This window comes from Periplaneta americana, chromosome 8, assembly GCF_040183065.1.
Source record: "Periplaneta americana isolate PAMFEO1 chromosome 8, P.americana_PAMFEO1_priV1, whole genome shotgun sequence".
NCBI classification, from domain to species: domain Eukaryota; kingdom Metazoa; phylum Arthropoda; class Insecta; order Blattodea; family Blattidae; genus Periplaneta; species Periplaneta americana.
In genome coordinates, this window is record NC_091124.1 from 131,104,670 (window position 1) to 131,130,716 (window position 26,047).

General features: G+C 35.5%; 1 protein-coding gene and 1 non-coding gene across 6 annotated transcripts in view; both read right to left on the reverse strand.

Annotated features, from left to right (window-relative positions):
* The window catches only part of LOC138705047 (BTB/POZ domain-containing protein KCTD3), a 139,761-nt gene that overhangs the window by 108,191 nt on the left and 5,523 nt on the right, over positions 1-26,047 (reverse strand). For all 5 annotated transcript variants that reach the window (XM_069833620.1, XM_069833619.1, XM_069833618.1 and 2 more), the window contains exons 2-3: positions 21,668-21,978; positions 10,089-10,712 (exon numbers count right to left, since the gene is read on the reverse strand). In XM_069833620.1, coding sequence (XP_069689721.1) covers positions 10,089-10,712; positions 21,668-21,953 — 910 coding nt within the window. In that variant the 5' untranslated portion in view covers positions 21,954-21,978. The remainder of the gene's footprint in view (positions 1-10,088; positions 10,713-21,667; positions 21,979-26,047) is intronic.
* TRNAN-AUU (transfer RNA asparagine (anticodon AUU)) lies at positions 4,752-4,824 on the reverse strand. The gene has a single exon. It is a non-coding gene; the product is annotated as a tRNA-Asn (tRNA).

Consider the following 26,047-nt stretch of genomic DNA (forward strand, 5'->3'; position numbering starts at 1 on the left):
GCCATATGGAAAGGACCTACGAAAAGAGCTCACAAAGTCATTCCATGTGAAGTACTGTAATACTAAAAGAGAGGATCAAAACTAAAGTAGAATATTAAATACCTTAAATATCATCTACTTCTTAATTTATTACTTTTTAATGAAGGTGAAAGCAATGTTGCATTATTTCGAAAAAGTGAGGCTTAAAACTTTTCCATGGCTGATGATGGATATAGGAATTCACGACGTTTTGAAGATTTGCTCTACCTCTGTCTTAGGTGAAATAAGGGAAAAAGGGAAAGGCAACATTACTGACAGCTACATCCACTTGACAATCCTAAGTAGGATACCCTTCATAACCTCAACCTTCTCTTATTCATCTGAAGACGAAAGTAGTGCCACTCTATGACACGTTGTACATTCTTATAACTTAGTCACAATCAGTAATAGAAAAAGGCCAAGCCACACCCCTTCTGAATATTTTACGACACAGATAATGTTTGGTCAGTGTTGGGTCTTTGACGTCTTGTCAGCCCACTTGAGGTATGTGAATATAAGGGGAAAAATTGATCCAGTGTCTGGTACAATTTCTGGCTAGCTCAGTCAGTAGAGCATTGGCGCGCTCAGCCAAAGGTTCCGGGTTCGATACACAGCCCCGGAACAATTTTTCCCTTAATATTATTTAATTTGTTCTGAAAGAAAGCGAGGAAAAGGGACTAAGTTTACTATTTTCTAGTTGCAGGTCTAAGTTCCAGCCATACCAAATTATAGTCTTCTGTAAATAATTTTATTTAGTCATACGTGGTTATTCTGTTATTTATTTACTTACTGTATTTCCATTTGATTTGTTTTTCTTCTTGTATATTTATGGCGTCATTTTCTTTGAGTAAACGAGTTGTATCTACTAGTGAGTCAATGAATTCATTCTCTATATTAATTACTAATTAATTAATAGAATGTTTTAATTGGCAGACCAATAACACTAGTATGCGATGAAATTCCTGCTTCCAAAGTTTTAATGTTTTTATGGTATTTTTAGCATGCTGAAATCAAGTTCAAAGCCTAAAAGTTCCTATCACGTACCATTTTTTTGTTATTTTAATTTTATTATAATATATTACGACAATTTATAGCGTAGTTATTTAACCTGTAATGCATTAACATATGTAGGTTTAGTATGTTAGGATATGAAAACCAAATGTATTCAACATATGTTTAAGGTGTTTATATTGAAAACCAAGGACACTGGATGTTTCTTAGCAGATGGGGAGTGCAAGCACATAAGGAAGTTAGGGCGAAATAACATGCAGCCTTGTCATTATTTTTATTTGTGAAAGATAGAAATGTCGCCGTTCCTTGGTGAGAGACTGAACTCAACTCATCTAGTTTCTCTCATTTCATTAGTCTGCGTTTCATCTGGAAATGAAACGAAATCAGTTTGAAGCTTTATTGTGAAGTAGAATGTTGAAAGGTTTTAGTTCAGTAAGAAAGTATTTACCATGTTGCATTGAGGATGTCTAAATAATCCAGACCACTTTTGTTATATAACTTATGTATGATATACACATTGCCTAAGCAGAGGTGTAATATTACAGATTTTGTGAAAAAGTCATACCATGCCTATTTTGGAATCAAACTTGGAGACCAAAGTAAAGCTTGGGCATCACACAAAGTATGTAGAGTATGCACTGAAGAACTTCGTCATTTAATCAATTGGAGAAGACCATTGCTATCTTTTGGAGTACCTATGGTTTGGAGAGAGCAGTCGAACCATAGTAATGACTGCTACTTCTGTTCGTGTGATGTGAAGGGGTACGATTCTAAACATAAAAATCAAATCGTGTATTCAGTTGTTCGGTCAGCCATTTTACCTGTGCCTAATGTACCAATCCCTGTGCGACCAGAAAATCTTAAACAAACATCATTCTATTGGTACTGACAACGTGAAATAGGTTTTAAATACTTTTTCTCCGAAGATGATAATCTTGTATATTGCAGTAATGTGAAAGAATTTAAGCTAAAACTTGGACTTCCAAATTACGACCTAAGTGAATGGAGACGGTTTATTAATGCTTCCAAGCGAAGTTTAAAGGATTTCCTCCTTCATAACGGAAACATTTTTGGTTCAGTGCCCGCTGCCTATTCAGTGATCCTCAAAAAATCATACACAAATTTGCAACTGCTGTTATTGCGACTAGACTATAGGAACACAACTGCCAAGTTTGAGATGATTTCAAATTTCTTACTATGTTGCTGGGTCAACAATCTGGTTTCACCAAATTTCCATGCATTCTTTGCGTGTGGGATAGTAGGGCACGAGTTGATCACTGGACTATGAAAGACTGGCCACCTCGACAAAATTTGGAAGTCGGTTGTAAGAATGTTGTGTGACAAAGCCTTGTGAGTTCTTCTAAAGTTGTGCTGCCATCTCTCCACATCAAGCTTGGCTTAATGAAACAGCTTGTAAAAGCTTTAAATAAAGAAGGAGGCTGTTTTAAGTACATATGTGACAAATTTCCACTACTATCTGAAGCAAATTGAAAAAAGATATATATTTAATGGTCCTGACATAAGAAAACATGTCTGGTGCAGCATTTAAAAACAGCATGGATGAAAAGGAGAAATCAGCATGTATGTTGTTTTGTGAAGTTGTTTTAAAATTTCTTGGCAACAAGGATCCTAATTACCGAAACATTGTGGCTAACATGCTTGAAGCATACAAGGAATTTGGTTCTAACATGAGTATCAAAATTTTCTGTTTTCTCAGCTAGATTATTTCGCCGAAAATCTAGGATTTTTCAGCTAAGAGTAAGATGAACTATTTCACAAGGATCTGCAGGAGTTCAAAAGAAGGTACCAGGGATGCGGGAGCATCAGTATGCTTGGTGATTATTGTTGCATGTTAAAGCATGAAATACCTGAAGAGAAACATAAAAGAAAGAGGAACACGAGAACTTTCTCAACTAAGAAGCAAGTAGTGTAATTTTTTGTGCAATAGGCCTACATTGTGATAATTTATACACCCAATAGTGAAGTAAACAAGACAAAACAAAGCAAAAACACTCTAGTGACATGTATGAACAACCATACACATAATTTCAGCAAATTGTGTCTTTTAAATATTGTTTTTGAATTTGAAATAAAAAAGTAAAAAGAAAAAGTTTGTGATAAAATTCACGTAATTATAAAATACATTTAAAGTGATTTTGCAAACAAACCTGACGTGATAGAAACAAACGGATTGAAAATTCGGATTCAGCACATCGACATTATAAAATCACATTACTTAGTTTAGCCAACAAACACAAAGTTGAAATTCGCAGGCTAGTGTAATTAGATGCAATATATATCATAACACTTGAAGCATTTTAAAAATTTTCTAAAATTATACTTGTAAATGCTGCAATGATGAAATTGCTTCTTTATCCACTCATTGCTATGAGGCGCAGCATGTCCAAAATAATTTTCGAATGGTTTACATGGGACACATTTCTACTACAAATGACAAAACAGTGATATTTTACTCTAGATATTTTTTATTTTAATTTAATACTGTTGGACTCAAAATATAAATTTCTCTGTTAAATACATTATTATTATTATTATTATTATTATTATTATTATTATTGTTACTATTATTATTCACTTCCTTCAAAATTAAATAAGTAAAGAATTAAAAGAAAAACAGAAGATAAGATTAGAGATTTTTTAATGAAATTGTGAATATTATGATGACAATTGGTGACGATATGCATTCATAGTCTTCTGCCCAAGGACAGATCTTTCACTGAAAACTCAGCATTTTAAAATCTTTCCTATTTTCCCCCTTCCGCTATGTATCCACATAACATCCATGTAATGTTGATATAATAATAATAATAATAATAATAATAATAATAATAATAATAATAATAATAATAATAATAATAATAATAATAATAATAATATTGATAGAGCAATATTAGTATCATGGAAATCATAATTTACAGTTGTAAATAGCCTCTCCCTTGCATTCACATATTCTTATGTGATCACTAATCATGTTTGGTATAATATTGTAAAGGGAATAATATCTTATACAGTGTTCCTTTCAATTAGCCAATAAAATTGCTTTCTTATAAATGTTTACATTTTAAATTTAGGCCTACCTATATAGCCTACTGCAGTTACTTATCTTCCAATCTCCTACTAAAAGGATTGCATTCACCATTTATTAGATCCGATAAATTTTTATTCCCTTCTTTCAATTTTAAGGGTTTGTTCCCTACCTCCTTCAAATAAATTTTAGATTTTACCCTGTTCTTGATATTTTGCACTTCTTTCGTTATTTTCTGTACATTTACAGAAGTTTAATTATTCTTCAAATCGTGATTTGAAAGCAGCATAAGCCTTTCCTACATTTCTTTAATTTGAAGCAACAGTGATTTGTTTAGGACAATTGAACATTTCTTTAACAAATCGAGAAATACAGCTTGAAATCTTCTGTTCTCTTCCATTTGTTCCATGATGAAGACTGAGGGCAATTAAAAACCCAAGACTAAAAATGACAGACAAAACAATATTAGTTTACACAAGTACTATCTGAAAAGATCCACTCAACCCACAAGAATCAAGAGCCATATTCCACAGGACATTCTACTATACCCTTCAGATTCATCCACTTCATCTGATGAAGAACACATAATTTTATAAATTTATCAAATAACTGCAAATCAAGCTTTCAGGTATAACTCCCTGTAAAGTTGATTTGAATCATTTCGAGGGAAAAATTGTTCCGGGGCCGGGCATCGAACCCGGGACCTTTGGTTAAATGTACCAATGCTCTACCAACTGAGCTACCCGGGAACTTTACCAGACACCGATCCAATTTTTCTCTCTGTATCCACAGATCTCAAAGTGGGCTGACAACTGTTAAGCAACCACCACTGAGTGCACACTAACTCTGTGACTTAAATTGTGGCTTTCTGTTAACGAACAGTGACGTGTATTATGCAAATCAAGCTTTCAGGTATAACTCCCTGTAAAGCTGATTTGAATAATTTCGAGGGAAAATTGTTCCGTGGCCAGGCACCGAACCTGTGACCTTCCATCTCCTTCCTAAAGCAACTATGAGGAAAGCAGCAGTCCAGTGTGGAAAGAAACCAGGTCGGACTAGAATCCTAATTGACACCTCAGAAAAACAGGAGCTGCTAGAAATAGAAAATAAAAAAAAGAAACACGAGCAACTCTGCAATCCAGGCCTCCAGTAAGCCTGTGCCTGAGCATGTAAGGCAGAGGCTTGAACCAGAGACAAGCTCATTACACAGTGAAGGCTCTGTCATTCAATCATTGAATTATATTGATGACTAGTGGCTTGTGCAGCAATTGCTGCAAACTAAAGTCCATAAAAAGTTCAAATAAAAATTGTTCAGATTTATTTTCAATGAAGAATACCAGACATTTTGACAGTTATTTGCTTCCACAATAGTGAAACATACTCCCTCTGAATGTGTTTTTTTTTTTTTTTTTTTTTTTTGCCAAATACTTTTCCTTGAACCTAACCGTCTTCAGTTCTTGAGTTTCAATGCGAAATCGCTAGTAACAATGTCAGGATGATCAGTAGGTTTTTCATGTGGGAGTAATGCAGTAGCTATTTCGGGTCATTGCGGATTGTATGTGAAAGTTAAGAAAATGTAAGGTTTGTCATGCTTTGAACAAAAGACTTAGCATCTTGGTATAGCTGCTGCATGTTTCGTGAACTACCCTGAAATGTAGAGGGCAGAATCACTTTTTCCCACTAAGAGATCTTGCTGAGGTGATCAAGAGACTAAAAAATCTTGTAGGTCTCTTATTTTATCAATAAGTAATACCTTTTGGTCTTTTCTTATGAATTGTAATTTTTTGCGCTTCTTCCAGACAATACTGATCTATCAAATACTGCTGGATTAATTTGTGTAACAATGAATGTTATTTCGTATATTTTCTCTAATATTGGCTGTTGTGAGGAATTTATTGCTGAGATGTGGAAAATGAGGCGAATGATATGTCAGAGCTGTAGAATCTTATATGCGCCCTAAATAAAATTGTCCATCATAAATCATTAGCAGCTTCAGTGTTTCATTTGTTGCTGGTTGCGGGAAATAAACTTACTCATCACAGTAGCAAGAAGTGAAATGGCATGCTATTTTCCCTGCAACAAAATATGCTTGGCAGCGATCACAAATCTAATCAATTAAACCAAAGAAATATGAAATTAATTTTGATGTAGTTTAAAGACGCAGCTAAAATAGGAAGCATGACTCAATTACTACCAAGGAAAGTTAGAGAATCAGACATATAAATATCTATATCACACTGTCATTACATATATGAAAAGGACCCACATCACTTGATTAATAATTGTAAAAGTATTTCATTTTTAATAACAATATTCTTACCTTACGTGAGTTTTATAGTTTCCAGTAACATAAGTTTATATAGGCCTATAGCCGTTACTCAGTAAATTATAAAAATGAAGATCTAATATAAAATATTCTTTCTCTGCGTTTACTTACATAAAGCCCCAAAAGATTTCACTTTGATATCATCAGTATAGCATTATGTGTTGCATTAACTATAATAATATTTCATTTTTAATGGTAATAATGTCATCAAACATTGTTAAGTTTTGTAGTTCTGTAGTTCTTAATATCCAATACACAGCTGTACTCGAATCAGACCTGTAAATTATTTTTTATACGTTATCAAAAAATTGCACAAATTAAGATTGACATATTGGCATTATGATAGGAAAGAATCTGAGCTGTCTGAACTCTATGTCAGCAATCCTGTAGGTCATGGCCTTCGTGTAATAGCCTAATTGTTTATTGTAGTGTGTTTTTTTGTTTTATTCTGAAATGCAACACGGCCGACTTGATGCTCTCTTCGCTTAAGGAAGTGAACATCAAGTCGGCCGTGAATGCAATTAATTAGTTCTCAAAACTGACGAAAGATGGATTTTGGAAAAAAGGAAAATGATGTAAGAAAACTGACATTTCACTGAAAACTACTATTATTCCGAAAAACTTTGGGTTCCAAGCCTCAAAATGAGGGGTCATTTATTAAAATCCATTCAGCCATTTTCCCGTAATTTCCATTACCATTTCAAATTATATATATATATATATATATATATATATATATATATATATATATATATATATATATATATATAGATGTTGATGACCTAAATGTGAATATGGAGGATGAAAAAAATATGGTAGAAGATCCCAAAAAAAAAATGATTACCTTATTGTGACCGTGGCAACGGAAGGTAAAGAAATACTATTTCGTTGCACTTGTTAATGCAATTAATTATGAAAAAAATATCGCAACTTTGACATACCTTCAGAAGTCACGAAAATTCGACCGGCACTTCTCACTTCCTACAGATGCAGAAGCAGGTGAAGTCAATTTAAGTATATAATTTGCAAACTTCCAAAGCTTTCCACAGTTGGTGGCACAAAACGGACAGTAGCAATGTTAGTGTTTTCCATTAATATGAATGCCTATAACCGTGGCACGCAGTTTCGAGTCCTCATGGGGGAAGAAATTTTCTCATGAAATTTCGGCCAGTGTATGGGACCGGTGCCCACCCAGCATTGTGATGCACTTGGGGAGCTACAATAGGTAGCAAAAGCCAGCTATAATGGCTAGGAGGATCATCATGTTAACCACACAATATCTCCATTCTGGTTTGATGATCATCCACCTCTACTTCGGCATGTGGGCGTGAGGCAGCAGCCGGCTGGCCAATCTAGGCCCTTCATGGGCTGTAGCGCCACAGAAAATGAAAGGCTATAATGCCCAGTGAAGGTAACGCATGAATATTATTGTTTATAAACTATATTTGAGTTAATTTTTAATGATTGCTCACAGTGCCCCATGCCATTGCCCACTCTGGCTCATGACGGGGGTACAGTGAGCATTTTGACATGGTCTCCATTTCAATTTTGTATTCTTAAAATTTACAATAGAAAAAGATGTACAAAATTTATAGAGATACTAGATAGTATAGGCTTCACACTGCATATCACACAATCCACATATATTACTATCATTCAGCACAAAAAATTATAAACCACAAAATATGCCCACTGTGCCCCAGGCTTCCCTATTGTCTTTGTGCTGAACTGTAATTGGTCACTGGCTGTTGTACAGCACATTAAATATAAGTAAATAAAAAGAATAAAAATAAATTAGTATTATTATTATCATTATTATTATTATTATTATTATTATTATTATTATTATTATTATTAAGAAGCTTTCTGCATCTCCCTATCAAACCAACCTCAGGTAAAGGGTCGCACTTCATAGTTTTAAAACTACTGCTGCTGAGAGACAAAGATGGAGAGAGTAGTTGTGACAACATCGTGCTCACATGTTATTGGCACTCACAAAACGTCAGGAGATTTGAGCGCAACTGTGATTAAAACGTCAGTGTATTTAAATTCTAAGAATGTTTTTCTTCTAATCTTTTGTTATCTCTAGTGTTTGTTTGATATCCAATTTCAATTACATTTGTTAAATTAAATTATATTTTATATTATAATTGATCAGTATACTTTGTCTTATGGCAGACCATAGAATGCATGGTAAGTTTATAATAAAGGGTCCACCTGTGCAGCAATTTTCATATGTGGCATGCTTAGTTGATGCTGGGTAATATTTTTTCTATACATTTTTGGTACTGCTTAACTAACATGTTCTTCATCACGAGTTTAAGTTCCCATCGAGAAATGATGTTTCAAGGTGCGTGGGTTCGTCCTGTGAACCCTTAAGACAAAAATCACAGGAGTCAGGTCGGAGAATAGGGGGCCACAGATTAACACTAATCTCCTGGAACATATTATCAACTTCTCATACGCAAATGTTCAATGTACGAGCAGTGGCAGAATCCTGTTGAAATGCGTAAATTTCGTTCCATTTCCTTCAACTCTTGAAAAAAAAAAGCATATAATATTGGATTTACATACCTATCGACATTAACTGTTTCTTGAAACAAAAACTAATGGTCCAACAGTTCTTTCCCTACTCATGGCACATCATACACAAACTTTCTCATATCTGGGAATCTCGTGACTAATATCTGGTTTTTCAATGGATCAGTATTGGTAATTCTGCGAATTTATGTAGCCATGGAGATGGAACCAAGCTTCGACAGAGAAGAAAATAAGATGTAGGTTCATTTCTCCATCATGCATGTTATTCACAACCAAGTCATGAAATGTATGCCTTTTCCAGGAATCATCCAGATACAGCTCTGCACACAATTTTGTGTGTGTTATGAGGATTAATTTTATGTGTCATGAATTCATGAGCTATTAATTTTGTATAGTTTAATTTTCAACAACTCTGTAGGTCTATATCTGCAGAAGAAAGAGTAATTCCAGCTAGTTGGGAAAGCCACATAATGGATTTTTAGTGGAATTTTCCAAGTGGTAGTCAATGCCATCTAATGTGTCTTCCATGAAAATATTTTTTCCCTTTCTGTACTTTCTGTAATACGTACAGTCTCCAGAAATTTATGTACTAATTTATAGATTATTACACAAGCTGGAATCTTCACACCAGGAAATCTTTTTGCAAACAGCCTTCGAATTTTACAAGCAGACTCTGTACATACGTAAGAATTATATATTAATACATGATGCTCGAAAGAAAATCTAACTCAGGCACATTACACACTTTTTAAAGAAATACTGCAATCCGAATACACACATCTTGTTATAGCAGTAGTGATATGTGTGATGTAGTTTGATCTTCAAGCAGTAGGAAGCATCCAGTACCAATAAAATCTAACATGTGGCATATGTTACACTGAGACATACAGTAATTTTGTGTAAATAAACTGAAGACCTTCTGACAGAAAGCAAATTCCCTTGTTTTAATAACTTTCAATTTCTTGTGACTTTTTCAATGTAAGAATTAAACGACATGGGCAACTCAGTCCAAACAACAAAGAAACCCTTCTAGAAAAGAAACTAAAAAAAAAAAAAATTAAACGAAGTAAATCAACACAATGTAATTATCCAATAGATACTAAAATAACTCAGCACATAACAGACAAATTTCAACAATTTTCTTACCTTGATGAGCCCCAAACACCAATCCCACGTCATTACGAAAGAGCTTATTCAGATCTGCTGATGAGTTCCGTGTATGGCGAAGGTCCAATGATGCTGCCCTGGAGTGACCAACTGCTGACCGTCCAGCTATATTACGAATATCTGTCGAGCTTCGAGAAGACACTGTTGCACAGCCATTCGATGACACCCGAAGATCCAGAGATGAGTTTCGAGAATGGCCTGACACAGATCGCTGAGGAGGCTGTGGATGTGAGCCAAGGACATGAGCACCTCCTAACAAAATTCCATTATTATGAGAAGTGGATAATACTGGGTTAATAGTAACTGCAGTGGTTGCAGCGGGAGCAAGACATGGAGGGGTTACTACTGGAGTAGCGGGGACTGACAAAGGAGCCAAAGGAGGAACAGGAGGAGGGACACAAGAAATTATGGCAGATGGCAATGTAGGCAATGATGGTGCAGTTGTGCTCACTGCTGTATTGCCATTATTGACAGAAGTAGATGCTGGACTAGGATCAACTGGAACACGCACGATAGAGCCTGGTCGAGCTGCTGCATGTACAGCTGCTGAATTTTCTCCAGGTGGAGATGAACACGTTACACCAGGATCCTGAACTGGTATACCTGCCACAAAATCGACAATATTATTAAAAAGTGAAGATGAGCTATATTTGTATTAATTATAGCTACATATTGGGAAAAAGTCTAGAACCTGTATAATAACTTCAGTCATTCTTGCACAAACGTGACTACGTAAATTTACAGTGCTAACGAGAAATAATTTAAAAACCTGATTAACAGATGCCTCTCTATGCAAACCAACCATCCTCTTCCATTTCTCCACAACCTCCTCTCCTCTTCCATCCTCTGTCTTGTCTTCAGCTGTTACATTTCATCTCAAGACAATACTTTTATTTATTATATTGTACAAGTAAACGTACTTACTACTAGAGCTGGTAGGATTCGAACCAGCAACAACTGATACTCAAAAATAGGAGTCCAATGTTTACTCGTATACTACAGAGTCACACAGAGGTAGTCGAATAACGAACATTCCCCAATAGCTGTCTTAGGGTACGAACACGTTGGCGTCTAGCTTTAAAGCTAGCAGGTTCCGCTATCAGTGTTTATGAAAGACAAGGAAGCTTGGTGTGCACAAATTGGAGCTTGTTTGCAGGTCGCTTTAATCTCTCAGCTGACTCACAGCTGATTAGGTCACCTCCTTGGAATCTTTGTGTAGACTTGATATCGCAATGGATTCAAGTAGTGAGGACGAATTCGATTTGTTAGACAGTGTAGGATCAAAGTGGTTAATTTTACAAGAATCCTCTTCTCGAGAGTGTTCCGTTCACCCTATAAATAATGAAAGAGGTGCGTTTGGCAAATATCATCATCTTTTTAAAAATGTGCGAAACTTCCCAGAAAAATTCTTTAGCTACCTGAGAATGGAAATCGAAACTTTCGATTATCTTCTCAATTTAACTAAAGATTCCATGCAGAAGACTTGGAAAAATTGCCACGGGAATCCTATTTTGCAGGAAGAATGGCTTGTACTCACACTGAGGTAAATACTGTACAATTCTTATAAAATAGTGCCTAGTGAACGTTCTCAATAATTTGATTGATATTGGTTATTATTTATTTTACAAAATACTGCCTAGTAAACATTCTCAATAATTTGATTGATATTAGTTATTTATTTTACAAAATAGTGCCTAGTGAACATTCTCAATAATTTTATTGACATCAGTTATTATTTTTCTTTTTCTTAATTTATCGTGGCATTAAGATATATGCAGAAAGCGATTAAACTCTTAAAATGAGATCGAAGACTTCCATTATATCAATTAGGCCTATTGGTGAACACGTTACACATGTTTGGTGATGTTCGTTTGTCCGAATTCACTATTTGTAATTTTAAAATTGATTAAATTTCAGCTCCAGTTACGAATCTATACGAAAAGTTTATGTCATATTTTTGTAGACTAAAACATCATTTCAATGAAAATTCACGGAATATCATCGGATATAAGAGCTCCTCCAGCCTACTACCAAAATCTGATTTAAATTACATATTTTGAATATGCAGCCTATTTATGTTTTCATGGGCTAACACTGGATTTATACTTATAGGTACCTTGCAACTGGGGCTTCTTTTAAGCACCTTGCTTTTGAATTTCGCATGGGATCTTTTACAGTTGGCTTAATTGTAAAGGAAATTGTGGAGATTTTATGGAAAATTTTACAACCGCTGCATATGCCAGTTCTAACATCAGATACCTTCAGGAAGATTGCGGAAGAGTACTTCAATGTATGGAATTTCCCTAATTGCTTGGGAGCGATTGACGGGAAACACATTCGTATCAATTGCCCTGCACATTCGGGTACGATGTATTTCAATTATAAACACTTCTATTCCATTGTTCTGCAAGCAGTGGTAGATGCAAATTATAGGTTTACTATAATTAATGTTGGTGGGTATGGAAAGCAGAGTGACGGAGGCACATTCCGCTCCTCAGATATGTATGAGTTACTAAAAAATAAGCAACTTAATATTCCTTTGAATGAGTATCTGCCATCAACAAACACATTGGTACCATTTGTTTTCATTGGCGATGAAGCCTATCCCCTTCTGGAGAATGTGCTAAAGCCCTACAGTGGTGAAAATCTTGAAAAAGACAGTGAATGTTTCAATAAACGCCTATCAAGAGCAAGAAAAACAGTGGAGTGTGCCTTCGGCATTCTGTATTCTAAATGGCGAATATTTTCAAAAGCCATAGAAACTACCGAAAGAACAGCTGACAATATCGTCAAAGCTTGCTGTGTGTTATAGAATATGATCATAGACAAGGAAGGGGTGCAGCGCCACCTAAAGGACACTGTTTTCTTTCCAGCCAAAATGGCTATGCAAAGGCCACAACACTCTGGTCGGACTGCCGACAATGCAAAACTTATAAGAGATACTTTTAAAATATATATCTGCAACAATGAAATAGGGTACTTGTAAATCAGCATAAGAGAGAGAGAGGGAGAGGGGGAAGGGGAGGGGGAGAGAGAGAGAAAGAGGGAGAGAGAGGGAGAGGGGGACAGATGGGGAGAGGGGGAGGGGGAGGGAGGGGAGGGAGGGGGAGGGAGGGAAATAGAGGGAGGGAGAGGGAGAGAAGAGAGGGAGGGGGAGAGAGGGAGAGAGGGAGGGAGAGGGGGAGGGGGAGGGGGAGAGAGAGGGAGAGAGGGAGGGAGAGAGAGAGGGAGAGAGAGAGAGATGGGGGTAAAATCAACTCTTTCTTGCAGCTCAACGTAGTCTGGCTTGAGCTTTCTCAGTGATGAGACTGATTTAAGGAACGTTTTTACAAAATTAATAGAAAGTGCAAGACTCACCCTGACCGATTTTACTACATTTGTGGTAAAGTCACTATGCCAATCGATAGTTTAAAATCACTCCATTTGCAAGGAAAATGCACGAATATCATGCCTACTTTGGTGTCAAAATTGGTGATCAGGACAAACCTTTCGTATCTCGTGTGTGCTGCACTTTCTTCAACGCATCTGGAAAGCAAGACTAGCCTGAAACCAGGTTCACACAATGCTCTGTCAGAAGCTCTCGTGGATCCTCAAAAATTCTACTTTCGCCACTGTACATCAAATGTGGCCTAATGAAAAATTTTGTCAAGACACTCAACAAAGAAAAAAGAGCTCTTGCTTTCCTAGGTCAGAAATTTCCACGTGTCAGTGAGGTAAAACTAACAGCAGGTATTTTTGATGGCCTTCAAATCAGGGAGCTTATGAATGGTGCTAAATTCAATGATCATAAAAAGGATAAAGAGAGTAATGCCTGGCTCGCATTGAGGTCTATTATTAAGACCTTTCTGGGCAACCGTAGGAGCTCAGATTACAAACATGCTGTTGAGAAACTCCTGCGGAGCTACTAGGCTCTTAGTGCATGTATGTCCATAAAGATGCACTTTCTCAGTTCGCATTTAGATTACTTTCCTGAAAACTGTGGGGAATACAGAGAGGAGCAAGGCGAGCGCTTTCACTGAGACATTCGAGTGAAGAAATAGAGGTAACAGAATTGTTGGGCTGTGAACATGCTTGCAGACTATTGCTAGCAGGTTACCTCAAGAGGGATGTTCCAGATGCAAAACACGCACGAAAGTCCTTGAAAAGGTCCTTCCTTCCACAATAATGGTGTTCGTGTTTCATTCTATATACATATTTTACTATTTACGCACATCTAAGTCAGACTTGAAACCATAATTAGTATTGTCTAATAACTATAAGATACAATTTATCTCTGAAATATCACTTTTTAAAAAATGCGATAGCAAGAAAATCTGACCTGACTGAGCAAAATGAGTTATATTTCTGAATTCAGCATGCACAAAATATAAAAGAACAGCTATGAACATGTTGACCTGAAAAATGACGCAGACCAGTGTAATGCAAGTAATATGTCAAAAATGAGAGATGCTCTTAAGCATTGTGAAGACTTTGATGTAATTACTTACGGTTGTCCTACCCATATTTTGAACCTTCCATCTCAAGATTTATAAAAAAAAATGCTCCAAATGTAAAAGAACATGTCACAGAAATTGTAAAATACTTTCGCAACAATCATTTTGCAAATGCTAAATTAAAAAATGAAGGTGGACAGTCAATATTACCGTAAGATGTGAAATGGAACACACTTGTGGACTGACTCACTGCATACACAAAACTTGGTCTACGTTCATGAAAATTTCTGAAGAGAACAGAGACAAAATTCCCAGCTCGATTTCGAAAAAAGTGAGTGACTTTCAAATTAAGCATAATGCAGAAGACTTGTTAAATATGTTAAAATCTATATCAGTAGCACCTGACATTTGTCAGAAAAATGATTGCACAATTGGCCAAACTGTCGAAGAATGGAAAGCTCTGAAAGACAACTTGGAAAGAATAAATATAATACATGAAGACAAGAATCATTCCACAACAAAGATATTTCAAAAGTGCTACAATCACATTGTTTGGCTTTCTTGGTTTATCCTAAGCTTCAACATTCCTCCCAATATAAACTAACAGTAGAGGAACGTGAATCTGCACTTCAGTTTGCTCAAACTAACTACAGTGGATCCTCATTCTTATGTACAATTGTGAAGTATGAAGCAAAATCTTGCCCACAGTACACAGATGACTGCACAGCAGTGGTGGAATTCACAAGAATCTATCATTACTAATGACAAAGACGTCATGAATGCAATTAGTCAGCTGCTAACTGCAAGAGCATCTTTGCTAGTGTAGAATGTGTTTTCTCTATATTTGGTGTTGTGCATTCTAAGTTACGCAACAGGCTTGGTACAGAAAAAGCATAAAAACTTCTGATAATCGAACCCAGGTCCTTGGTTCTATGTACCAAGCACTCTAACCACTGAGCTACGCCAAAGTTCAATCCACAGCACTGAATCAAATCCTCTCCTCCAGTGTTTTTTCCTTTGGGGCCTGACTCCAAGTTGACATTTATATTAAGTCAACACTGCCATTATACAGGGAGCACACTCAATTGAGTAACATGATGGTCGGGATTTCACAGTAATATACACTGTTACTCGAAGAATCTACAGTGGGTGATCACATTATTAGGGACACTTGGTAAAAGTAGAATGCCATCTTCAAATTCATGTAAAACACAAGTAATTTGGATTTTCTCAACTGGAAAAGCTTTTTTACTCTAAATAGTGTTTTATAAACAATATTATTACATATTTAATTGTGTAATAATGAATATAGAATGAAATAAACAAGAAAACTAATATTTTGTCACACATCCCTTTGCAGCAATTACAGCATTAACTCTATTTGGCATACTAGAAATGCATTGGATACAATTCTTTTTAATTTCTTGGCTGTGATGCCACACATTGATCAGTTTTTCTATTAAAGATTGTTTATTTGTAATAATTTCTGAATGAACTTGCCTCTTCATTAGCTCCCAAATATTTTCAATCGGATTAAGGTCTGGAGAGTTACCAGGCCAATCTAGAACCTTAATTTTGTTGTCAGACAGGAATTTTGTCACCTTATTTGCCTTGTGACAGGGCGCAGAGGCGTGCATGAACACAAAATAACCATCTGGAAACCATTCACGGATATGTGGAAGAAGCCGTTCCTTCAGAATCTTTATGTATTGATATTGTCTCATCATTCCTTGAACAAAATACAGACGACCATGACCACTAATCACAGACCACACCATGAGGCTTAGAGGATGTTTAACAGTCTTCATAATACAGTCATTATTGTACTTTTCACCTTTACGCCTTCTAACGAACACAGATTTGTCAGCAAGTATCTGTATGATAGATTCATCTGAAAAACACACCTGAAAAAAGAAATGAACAGTAGGCCTACATAAAACACATTTGCACAAAGTAAAATTGTGACTAACAAAGAAATCATGTGAAAGACAAACAACTCACTTTTTTCCACTCATCCACAGTCCAAGATTGATGTTGCTTTGCCCAAGAGAGACGCTTCTTCACTATGTATGGTTTCAGGAATAGTTTCTTGGTTGGAGTGCGACATGAAAACCCTAACTCTTTGATCCTCCGACGGGTTGTCATAGAAGATATGTTGATTCCAGCACCTCTCATTGGCGCCTTTCTATGTAGAAAACTGTTAAACATCTTCTAAGCATCATGGTGTGGTCTGTGATTAGTGGTCATAGAACTGGTCGCCTGTATTTTGCTCAAGAAATGATGAGATAATATCAATACCTAAAGGTTCTGAAGGAACGGCTTCTTTCACAAGTCCGTGAATGGTATCCAGATGGTTATTTTGTGTTCATGCACGCCTCTGCGCCCTGTCACAAGGCAAATAAGGTGACAAAATTTCTGTCTGATAACAAAATTAGGGTTCTGGACTGACCTAGTAACTCTCCGAACCTTAATCCGATTGAAAATATTTGGGAGCTAATGAAGAGGCAAATTCATTCAGAAATTATTAAAATAAACAATCTTTAATAGAAAAACTGATCAATATGTGGTATCACAGCCAAGAAATTAAAAAGAATTGTCTTCAATGCATTTCTAGTATGCCAAAACTATAATTGCTGCAAATGGATGTGTGACAAAATATTAGTTTTCTTGTTTATTTAATTCCATATTCATTATTACATAATTAAATATGCATTAATATTGTTTATAAAACACAATTTAGAGTAATAAAGCTTTTCCAGTTGAGAAAATCCAAATTACTCGTGTTTAATGTGAATTTGAAGATGAAATTCCTAATTTTACCAAGTGTCCCTAATAATTTGATCATCCACTGTATGTAAAGATTAATTTTTAGTCATACAGAATACCTACATCTGTTATGGTAACAATTGATATTAGAGGAGAAAAATTTGCTCTGGCGCCAGGGATCAAATATTCGATCTGGTGCTGTGGACTGAACTTCGGCATAGCTCAATGGTTAGAGCACTTGGTACGTAGAACCAAGGACTTGGGTTCGATCCCTGGCACCGGAGTGATTTTTCTCCTCTAATATCAATTGTTACCATAACAGATGTATTCTGTAGGACCAAAAATTAATCTTTAAGTAGATAAAAACTTGTGTTCCTATACAAACATTTGAATAAGCACACATCATTAAACACAATCCAAGATGAAGAAACTATTTCAAAATAATTTGCTGAGTTTTTATCTATTTGTGATTTTGGAGTGTTGTTGTCTTTTGACATATGTTCTAGTATTATTATTATTATTATTATTATTATTATTATTATTATTATTATTATTATTATTTCACAAATGGGTATGTGAGTGATTGTATCTAGACTTGTGATATCAAACGATGCTAGTGTTGAATTGTGGGGTTTGTGTTTGTCCTTCATGTGGTTCACTAGGTCTGTGTTGTTCTTGACTGCAGTATGACTGATGAATTGTATATTGTTTCTGATGATGTTTTCAATGTATCTATCTAGCTTGTATGCTTATGCAGACATGTAATTAACTAGGAGTCTGATTAGCAGGGAACGGATTTATATGGACTAAAAATATATGAAATATGTAAATATATATGTAGTTATTTTTACCAAAATATGGAATTAAATATGGATTTTTACCAAAATATGGAATTAAATATGGACTTAAAATTATAAAAAAATGACTATGTACGTTAAATATTGGTACATTTTAATCAAACTAAACAAAAAATATAATGGACGTACCTTATCTTCCAATGTAGTTTCAACAAAACACAATTTTTATTGTCTGTTACCATAACAATAGGTTACAAACATTTCTTTCAAGTGCTGAAAAGTGAATCTTCTTCTATTGTCTCTGAGGATAGATTTATACTGACTAAAAGAGCGTTCGACGTCACAAGAAGTAACTGGTACATAATTCAATTTCACAATGTCTGCTGGGGATAAGTCCAAGTTAATCTTCACTGTTGATTCACCACTCATCACAGCAACAACCTTTTGTAGTTCTTCATATCCAGGGTTTTTTGAAAGTACAGTGTCCACCTTAGCTCTTACTGCATCTGCAACTTTACCTCTACCACGATTCAGTTGTTCCACAGTACTATTTATAATTTCAAAACTTTCAGATAGTGAAAGGTGCCTATTTTGGAGACTTTTGAGCGTTTTTATGATGCATGAAAATGTATGCTGAATGTGAGCTAAGTCATTCTTCACACTTATGTCACAGGTAACTGTTTTCGCAGTATCAATTGAGACTGCATCTTCAGAGTCCAATGCAAGGAGAACATTGTTAATAGAGTCTATATGTTCGGCATAATATTCAACTGCTTCTAGCCATGTACCCCATCTAGTTAAAATTGGCTTTGGTGGCAATGGAATTTCAGGGTACATTTCTTTCAACACGTTAACTCTACTGGGAGCTTTGAGAAATACTTTTTTCACTGATGAAATCAACAAATCTACTTTAGGGAAATTGTCTCTGACCACTTCTGCCACACGATGAAATGCATGCGCCACACAAGTAAAATGAGTCAATTTAGGATATACAACAGATAATGCTTGTCCAGCTTTGACCATATAAGGGGCAGCATCGCTAATAAAGAATAACACATTATCGTACATAATACCCTTTGGCCACAGGATACCCATAGCTTCGTTGAACAGTTTAACTATAGTTTTGTTATTGCACTTTTCTAGAACATCACAATGTAAAAGAATTCGTTCAGAATATTGTTCACTTAACAAACCGATAACTACATTACCAACAAGTCTACCTTCTTTGTCGGGAGTCTCATCAATGGAAACCCAAATTGAACTATCTTTAATTTCATCTCTTATCTTCTGTATTGTCTCATCGTAGATGGATGGAGCATACGTCTTCCTAAGTGTTGACTCATCCGGGATTGTATGTTGAGTATATTTTTCAAGGAATTCCCTGAAGACCTTATTCTTTAGTTTGTAGAGAGGAATATCAGCAGAGATGAGAGAACGGCACAGGTCGATGTTAAACTCAGATCTTACATTCGATGTTGTTGGTTGTGTTAAAAACAATTGTCTCTGCTTGGAATTTAGTTGTTTGTTGGCCTGATGTTTACTAGTTGTAATGTGTTGTTGCACCAGGAACTTTTGTGTAGATGATACTGCACACTGACACAAATTACAAAATAATATTTTATTGTCAGTTGATAAACCATCTTCTTTAAATTCTGAAATGTAACTTGTTAGTTTTGATTTTAAATTGACTGAATGACGTACTTTTGGCATATTTACCGTCTTTATAGTATGATTTACAAAACTGAACCTATGTGTACTCTGACTGGCATTTAACTGTTGAGCTGCACAACTGAAGTCTGTTAAAAATTTTAAATTAAATTAATACAGTTTTGTAACTTACTTTCCCATTGTTGATAGGACTGCTAATTTTCAAATAACTCTGATGTTAAAGGGATTACTGAACATGTGTTTAAATCTCTATTGTTGAAATGTATTTTTAAAAGTTAATGGAATTTTGTTTTGTTTTATTGTTAAACCTAATATAATATGGACTGTTTTATATGAAATATGGAAAATATATGGAAATTAACGAAAATATGTACTAAACTCTAAAATATGGAAAAATATGGAAAATAAAAGTAGGATTTTTCAACCCTACACATTGTGAAACATAAAGATAATGCAAAATATAAATTATATTAGCTTTATAAGTAAATATGTATTTACATATAAATCCTTTCCCTGCTGATTAGTATATTAGGCTTCTGTATTTTAGGTTAAGCATTCAGTTTTGGAGCTTCTTCTGGTTTCATTTGTTTCATGTATGCTTTTTTTTTTTTTTTTTAACTTAAAACTGGTAAAAGCCTAACTCCTGTTTGGTCATTGGTGTGATTTGTATTAACAATACCTTGTTTACTTCAATAAATACAATTAAAAAAATTAATTTAAAATATTTATAATTTCAAGGGAAAAATTGTTCCGGGGCCGGGTATCGATCCCGGGACCTCTGGTTGAACGTACCAGCGCTCTGCCAACTGAGCTACCCAGGAACTCCACCCGACACCGTCTCAACTTTTCCCTTTATATCCACACAACTCGCGTGGGCTGACGAAATGCCAGAGACCCACATCGAGTGCACACAATCTCTGTGTGACTTGGAATTGTGGTTTTCTGTTAACGTACACAGTGACGTATATATTATGCAAATCTAGTCTTTCAGGTAAAGCTCCCTGTGAAGCAGATTTGAATAATTTCAAGGGAAAAATTGTTCCAAGTCACAGAGAGATTGTGTGCACTCGATGTGGGTCTCTGGCATTTCGTCAGCCCACGCGAGTTGTGTGGATATAAAGGGAAATGTTGAGACGGTGTCGGGTGGAGTTCCTGGGTAGCTCAGTTGGCAGAGCGCTGGTACGTTCAACCAGAGGTCCCGGGATCGATACCCGGCCCCGGAACAATTTTTCCCTTGAAATTATTCAAATCTGCTTCACAGGGAGCTTTACCTGAAAGACTAGATTTGCATAAAAATATTTAATTAAAAAAATTATTGTAATAAAAAAATTATTTAAATAAAACACCACTGATTTTAATTTTAATTAAAAAAAAAATACATTTTTTCTGCCCTGTAACAATGGGCTACCTGTCATTGGCAGTAGAACTATTACTGATAGTGTAACTTGTCATAAATGTATTCCTTCATCAAAATCTACCTAATCTTGTTACTGACAATTGGGCTGTAACCCATCGTAGTATCAACTGTCATAAATGTATTTCCTCATCAAACCTTATGTAACTTGTCACTGAAAGTGTGGCTATTACTGACATGTGTCACTTGTGACAAATGTGTCTCCTCATCAAACCCTACCTAACACTGTCACTGATAGTGGAACTACTTCTCAGCAGTAACATGGATGTGGTGGCAAGAGGGAACTGCTGATGACTGATTGATAACAGTAGTACATCAGTTGGAATACGTATTCCTAGCAGACAAATGATGATAGCAGAACAGAGAGAAGAATATTGAAAATATGTTGTATGCAACTTGATAGTGTGCAACAATAGCTCGAGTCATTATACAGAATCTAGACTTTGCCCACAATGTGGTTAGTTTTAATAATGTACATACATGGAGGAGGAAGATATCCATAAAACAAAACATCACCGCATGATGATTGGCTTAAGTCTTCACACAGCATTAATCTCTTCACTAATGGTGTAATTCCATAATATTCTGCTTCATGACGAAATGCACGTATGTCTACATTTAAGTCAATATCTCTTGTCCTCAAATAGTTCAAGATTGTAGCAAAAAGCTTTGGATCTCTGTCGATAAATATAGCTCCCATTTCATCTCTCAAACTTGATATTCTGCCACTAAGTAAAGCTGTGAAGAATGAGTCAGGCACCCACATTAAGGTGTGACGAGAAGTTGAAAATCTAGAAATGAAAAGATAAGAAACATATCAGTAATTTTTATCACATGGCACAATATGAATGATCAGGATTAGAATTTTTAGGTGTGCACCTTTTTTAGGGAAAATTACAGATCTCTGAAAGAAACCACTACAGTATGTTAAATGTTGCCTCAGTTGAGAATGGAGATAATTTTCCAGCACCTTTACCCCCCTTTTTGGGATCTTTATCCCTTTTTCGCTTCACTCTGCTCATAATCCCCTTTTCTGTCCTTTTAGTGTAGCCTACTTGGTAATATTTTTTTTCACACCATATTTTATAACTTATTTTAGTTTTGACTTTCATTGCACTGCAGTGAATGTGGGACTGAAGGCAAAGCACACCTGCAACAACGGAAAATTCTACTCCCTGACTGTTGTTAAAATTAAGTTTCCTCCATTTGGTTCATCTGTAAACCAACAGTATGTTTGTAACGAATTTAGTGTACTTTACATCATCAGCTATGAGCAGATGTTGAATGCACAGAGATCATGTGGGGAGTCTACTAACATGTTCCTTGCAGGTTTAGTACACAATTTCATCATGCTGTAAGTATCCAAATCTCGACTTTTCTTCCTGGCTCAGGAATGCAATCAGGATTTCACCGAGACTGATGTAACTGTTGAACAATGCACTGTTTGAAATTCGGAAATCACATTAGATGAAAAAAAAAAACAGCGAAACCACATCCAATAACACATTTCCAGCTCGAAGCATAAAAAGGATAAAGGCTTTTCAAACAAGTACATCCCGACAGTCTCTATTACGAAATGTCTATGAGCAGTGTTCAAGCATCCAAAATTTAACTGTATTTTCTCCAAATCTGCCAATGCAGTTTTGTATTTAATTCAAGAAGTGAAAATGTGGAGACATGTCATATTTTTATAGGGCAAAATCATGCGTATTTGTCACATTATGCTTATGTAATTGACAACATACTATTTTTATTCCACTCATTTTCTCAAATAATATTTTCTGACCTGGGGGGGGGGGGGATTTAAAAAGTGTGAGATTAAAATTTTTTGTAACAGGTGTTCCTAACTGTTGACAATCACAATTATTTTTCAGTAGACTTTTCTTTCTGCCATGTCTATAATATTAAAACAATGAAAGATAATTATTTGTTTCTGTGCCCACCTCACTACTCATCAACATTTGTTTGTCACACAGTGCAAAGGACATTAGTCTGTGTTTGATAAAAACAGAGCAAAAAAATATTTTATAGCATATATTGATATTTATATGCGAAAATACTGTAAACAACACTACCCAGTACCTTTAAAATAAAGCTCATGGACAGTTGCTCAAAGTTGCAGATATTCACTTAAAAACTACGTGTTTTTCACAGTGTCCATTATGTAACTTGCTTTCAAGTGAGCACATATATATATATATATATATATATATATATGTACAGTAATACCCTGATAAGATGCTGTTCAAGGAACTGCATGTAAACCGTGTATTAACCGGGACCACGTATTAGGTGGGTATACTAACTTTGACTTACATACAGTATCTATTAACAATTTCCTTTATTGAAATACACAATTCATGAAAGGTAATACAGTACCGTCATTTCCCGTAACTATGGTCCTGAAACACAACTATGGACCACGATACAACTATTTAAAGAAGATTGTAGAAGTAACATAGACCGTTCATAGAGAGCTGCAGTGACTTGACTTCAAACTATAGTACAGCAAAAATATAGATAAATGAGGTACTATGTTATGGAGTACAAAGCTTAAATGGACCATAGTTGTGTTCCAGGACCATAGTTATGGGAAATGATGGTATTACTCCATTGTGTAATTACTGTACTGTACGTCAAAGACATTTACAATATGTACTATACCGATAATTAATTCTTTCGAAAAAAAAATTATAGTTGTTTGCCGTGTGCATGTTCTCCAAGTCCTCATGTTTACAACACTTCACTTTCCTGCACTTACATCCTCCTCACGTCGCAGCTGCAGTGATTGAGTCTCGATTTTTTATTATCAACCTTAATGTCGATGATGGGATTATATATATATATATATAAAACCTCGATAAGACATGCCTGCTTATTACTCTATCCAGTGTATTATGCTTTTTTGTCCAGTCTCTGCACATTTCATATATGATGCCTTTATAAAATACTCCATTTCTTGCACACAAGTTAGAATTTATAAAACAGTTATATTACCGGTTGTTCTGTATGGTTGTGAAACTTGGACTCTCACTCTGAGAGAGGAACATAGGTTAAGGGTGTTTGAGAATAAGGTGCTTAGGAAAATATTTGGGGCTAAGAGGGATGAAGTTACAGGAGAATGGAGAAAGTTACACAACGCAGAACTGCACGCATTGTATTCTTCACCTGACATAATTAGGAACATTAAATCCAGACGTTTGCGATGGGCAGGGCATGTAGCACGTATGGGCGAATCCAGAAATGTATATAGAGTGTTAGTTGGGAGACCAGAGGGAAAAAGACCTTTGGGGAGGCCGAGACGTAGATGGGAGGATAATATTAAAATGGATTTGAGGGAGGTGGGATATGATGATAGAAACTGGATTAATCTTGCACAGGATAGGGACCGATGGCGGGCTTATGTAAGGGCGGCAATGAACCTTCGGGTTCCTTAAAAGCCATTTGTAAGTAAGTAATATATATATATACACACTGTATATCTGCAATGAAGTGGAAAACAAAGAAATGTACGCATATCAAAAACAATTCAATGATACTTTTGTCATGTTCCTAATGTAGTATGTGAATGTAAGGCCACGGAATATAACACTGTATTAATTCCAAAATATATATCTCTCAAAATATTGTTGTTCATGTCCAAAAATGTGTTACTGCGAAATTCTATCTGTATAATAAACATGTTGCCAATGTAGTATGTTAAGTGTTGTGGAAAGAACAATCTCTTAATTTCTAAAATATACATTGTCTCCCACAATATTATTCTTTATATTAAACAATGACTTCTTACGAAATTATACTGTATCAGTCCACACCTGTGGAGTAACGGTCAGCGCGTCTGGCTGCAAAACCAGGTCAGGACAAGTTACCTGGTTGAGGTTTTTTTGGGGGTTTTCCCTCAACCCAATACGAGCAAATGCTGGGTAACTTTCGGTGCTGGACTCCGGACTCATTTCACCGGCATTATCACCTTCATCTTATTCAGAAGCTAAATAACCTGAGATGTTGACACAGCGTCATAAAATAACTCAATAAAATAAAAAATATATTGTATCTGCATTCTGTTTATAAAAAAATAGTATAATTATATGTACTGAGTTTGCTTGATATAATTTCTGAAGTCATATTTAAAAAACCTGGGTATGATATCTGTAGTGCTCGGGAAAAGTGGCACAAGTCAAAAATGTTAATTTCACAGGAAAAGGAAAAAAACTGACTTCACACTGGTTTATGTCGAGTTGATCTTCTTCTGTATGAATTATTGTAATGGGAGAAATACTTATGTCTCTTTTCCTAAGCGAGCAGACATTCCATAAGTTGTCAATAAATTAATAAAAAATGTTTGTGGAAACTGACTTATGCCACTTTTCTCAAGAATGCAGATATAAGCTGGCATACAGAGTCAAGGGGTAAAATAATTTTCCAATATAAATTAAATTATATACGTATATATTGATTACTTAGTACAACCAATAGAGAAATAAATGTTGGTTCACGATGACACTCCAATGGATTCAAATGTCTCTGAAGTTCAATGAAAGCACACATAGACATGAAATTAAGTGAAATGTATGTCAGCACAGGTTCAGATCAACTTATAATTATTTTATCTCTACCTTTGTGCAACGTCACATTTGCGGGGGGGAGGAAGGAAATGGCAGAAAGGTTGTGATGCCTTTTAATACGCTGATGCCCACTACTAAGATAAGCTACTTGAAATTTAATGGTCACTAACTGACAGACATAAAATGTAAGATCTGGAGAACATTGAGTCCACACTAAGTGGACACATAGGACTGAGGAGTGTGTTCTTGTTTTGATGAACTTTAAGACAATGATAACTCATTTAAAATTTGTGTG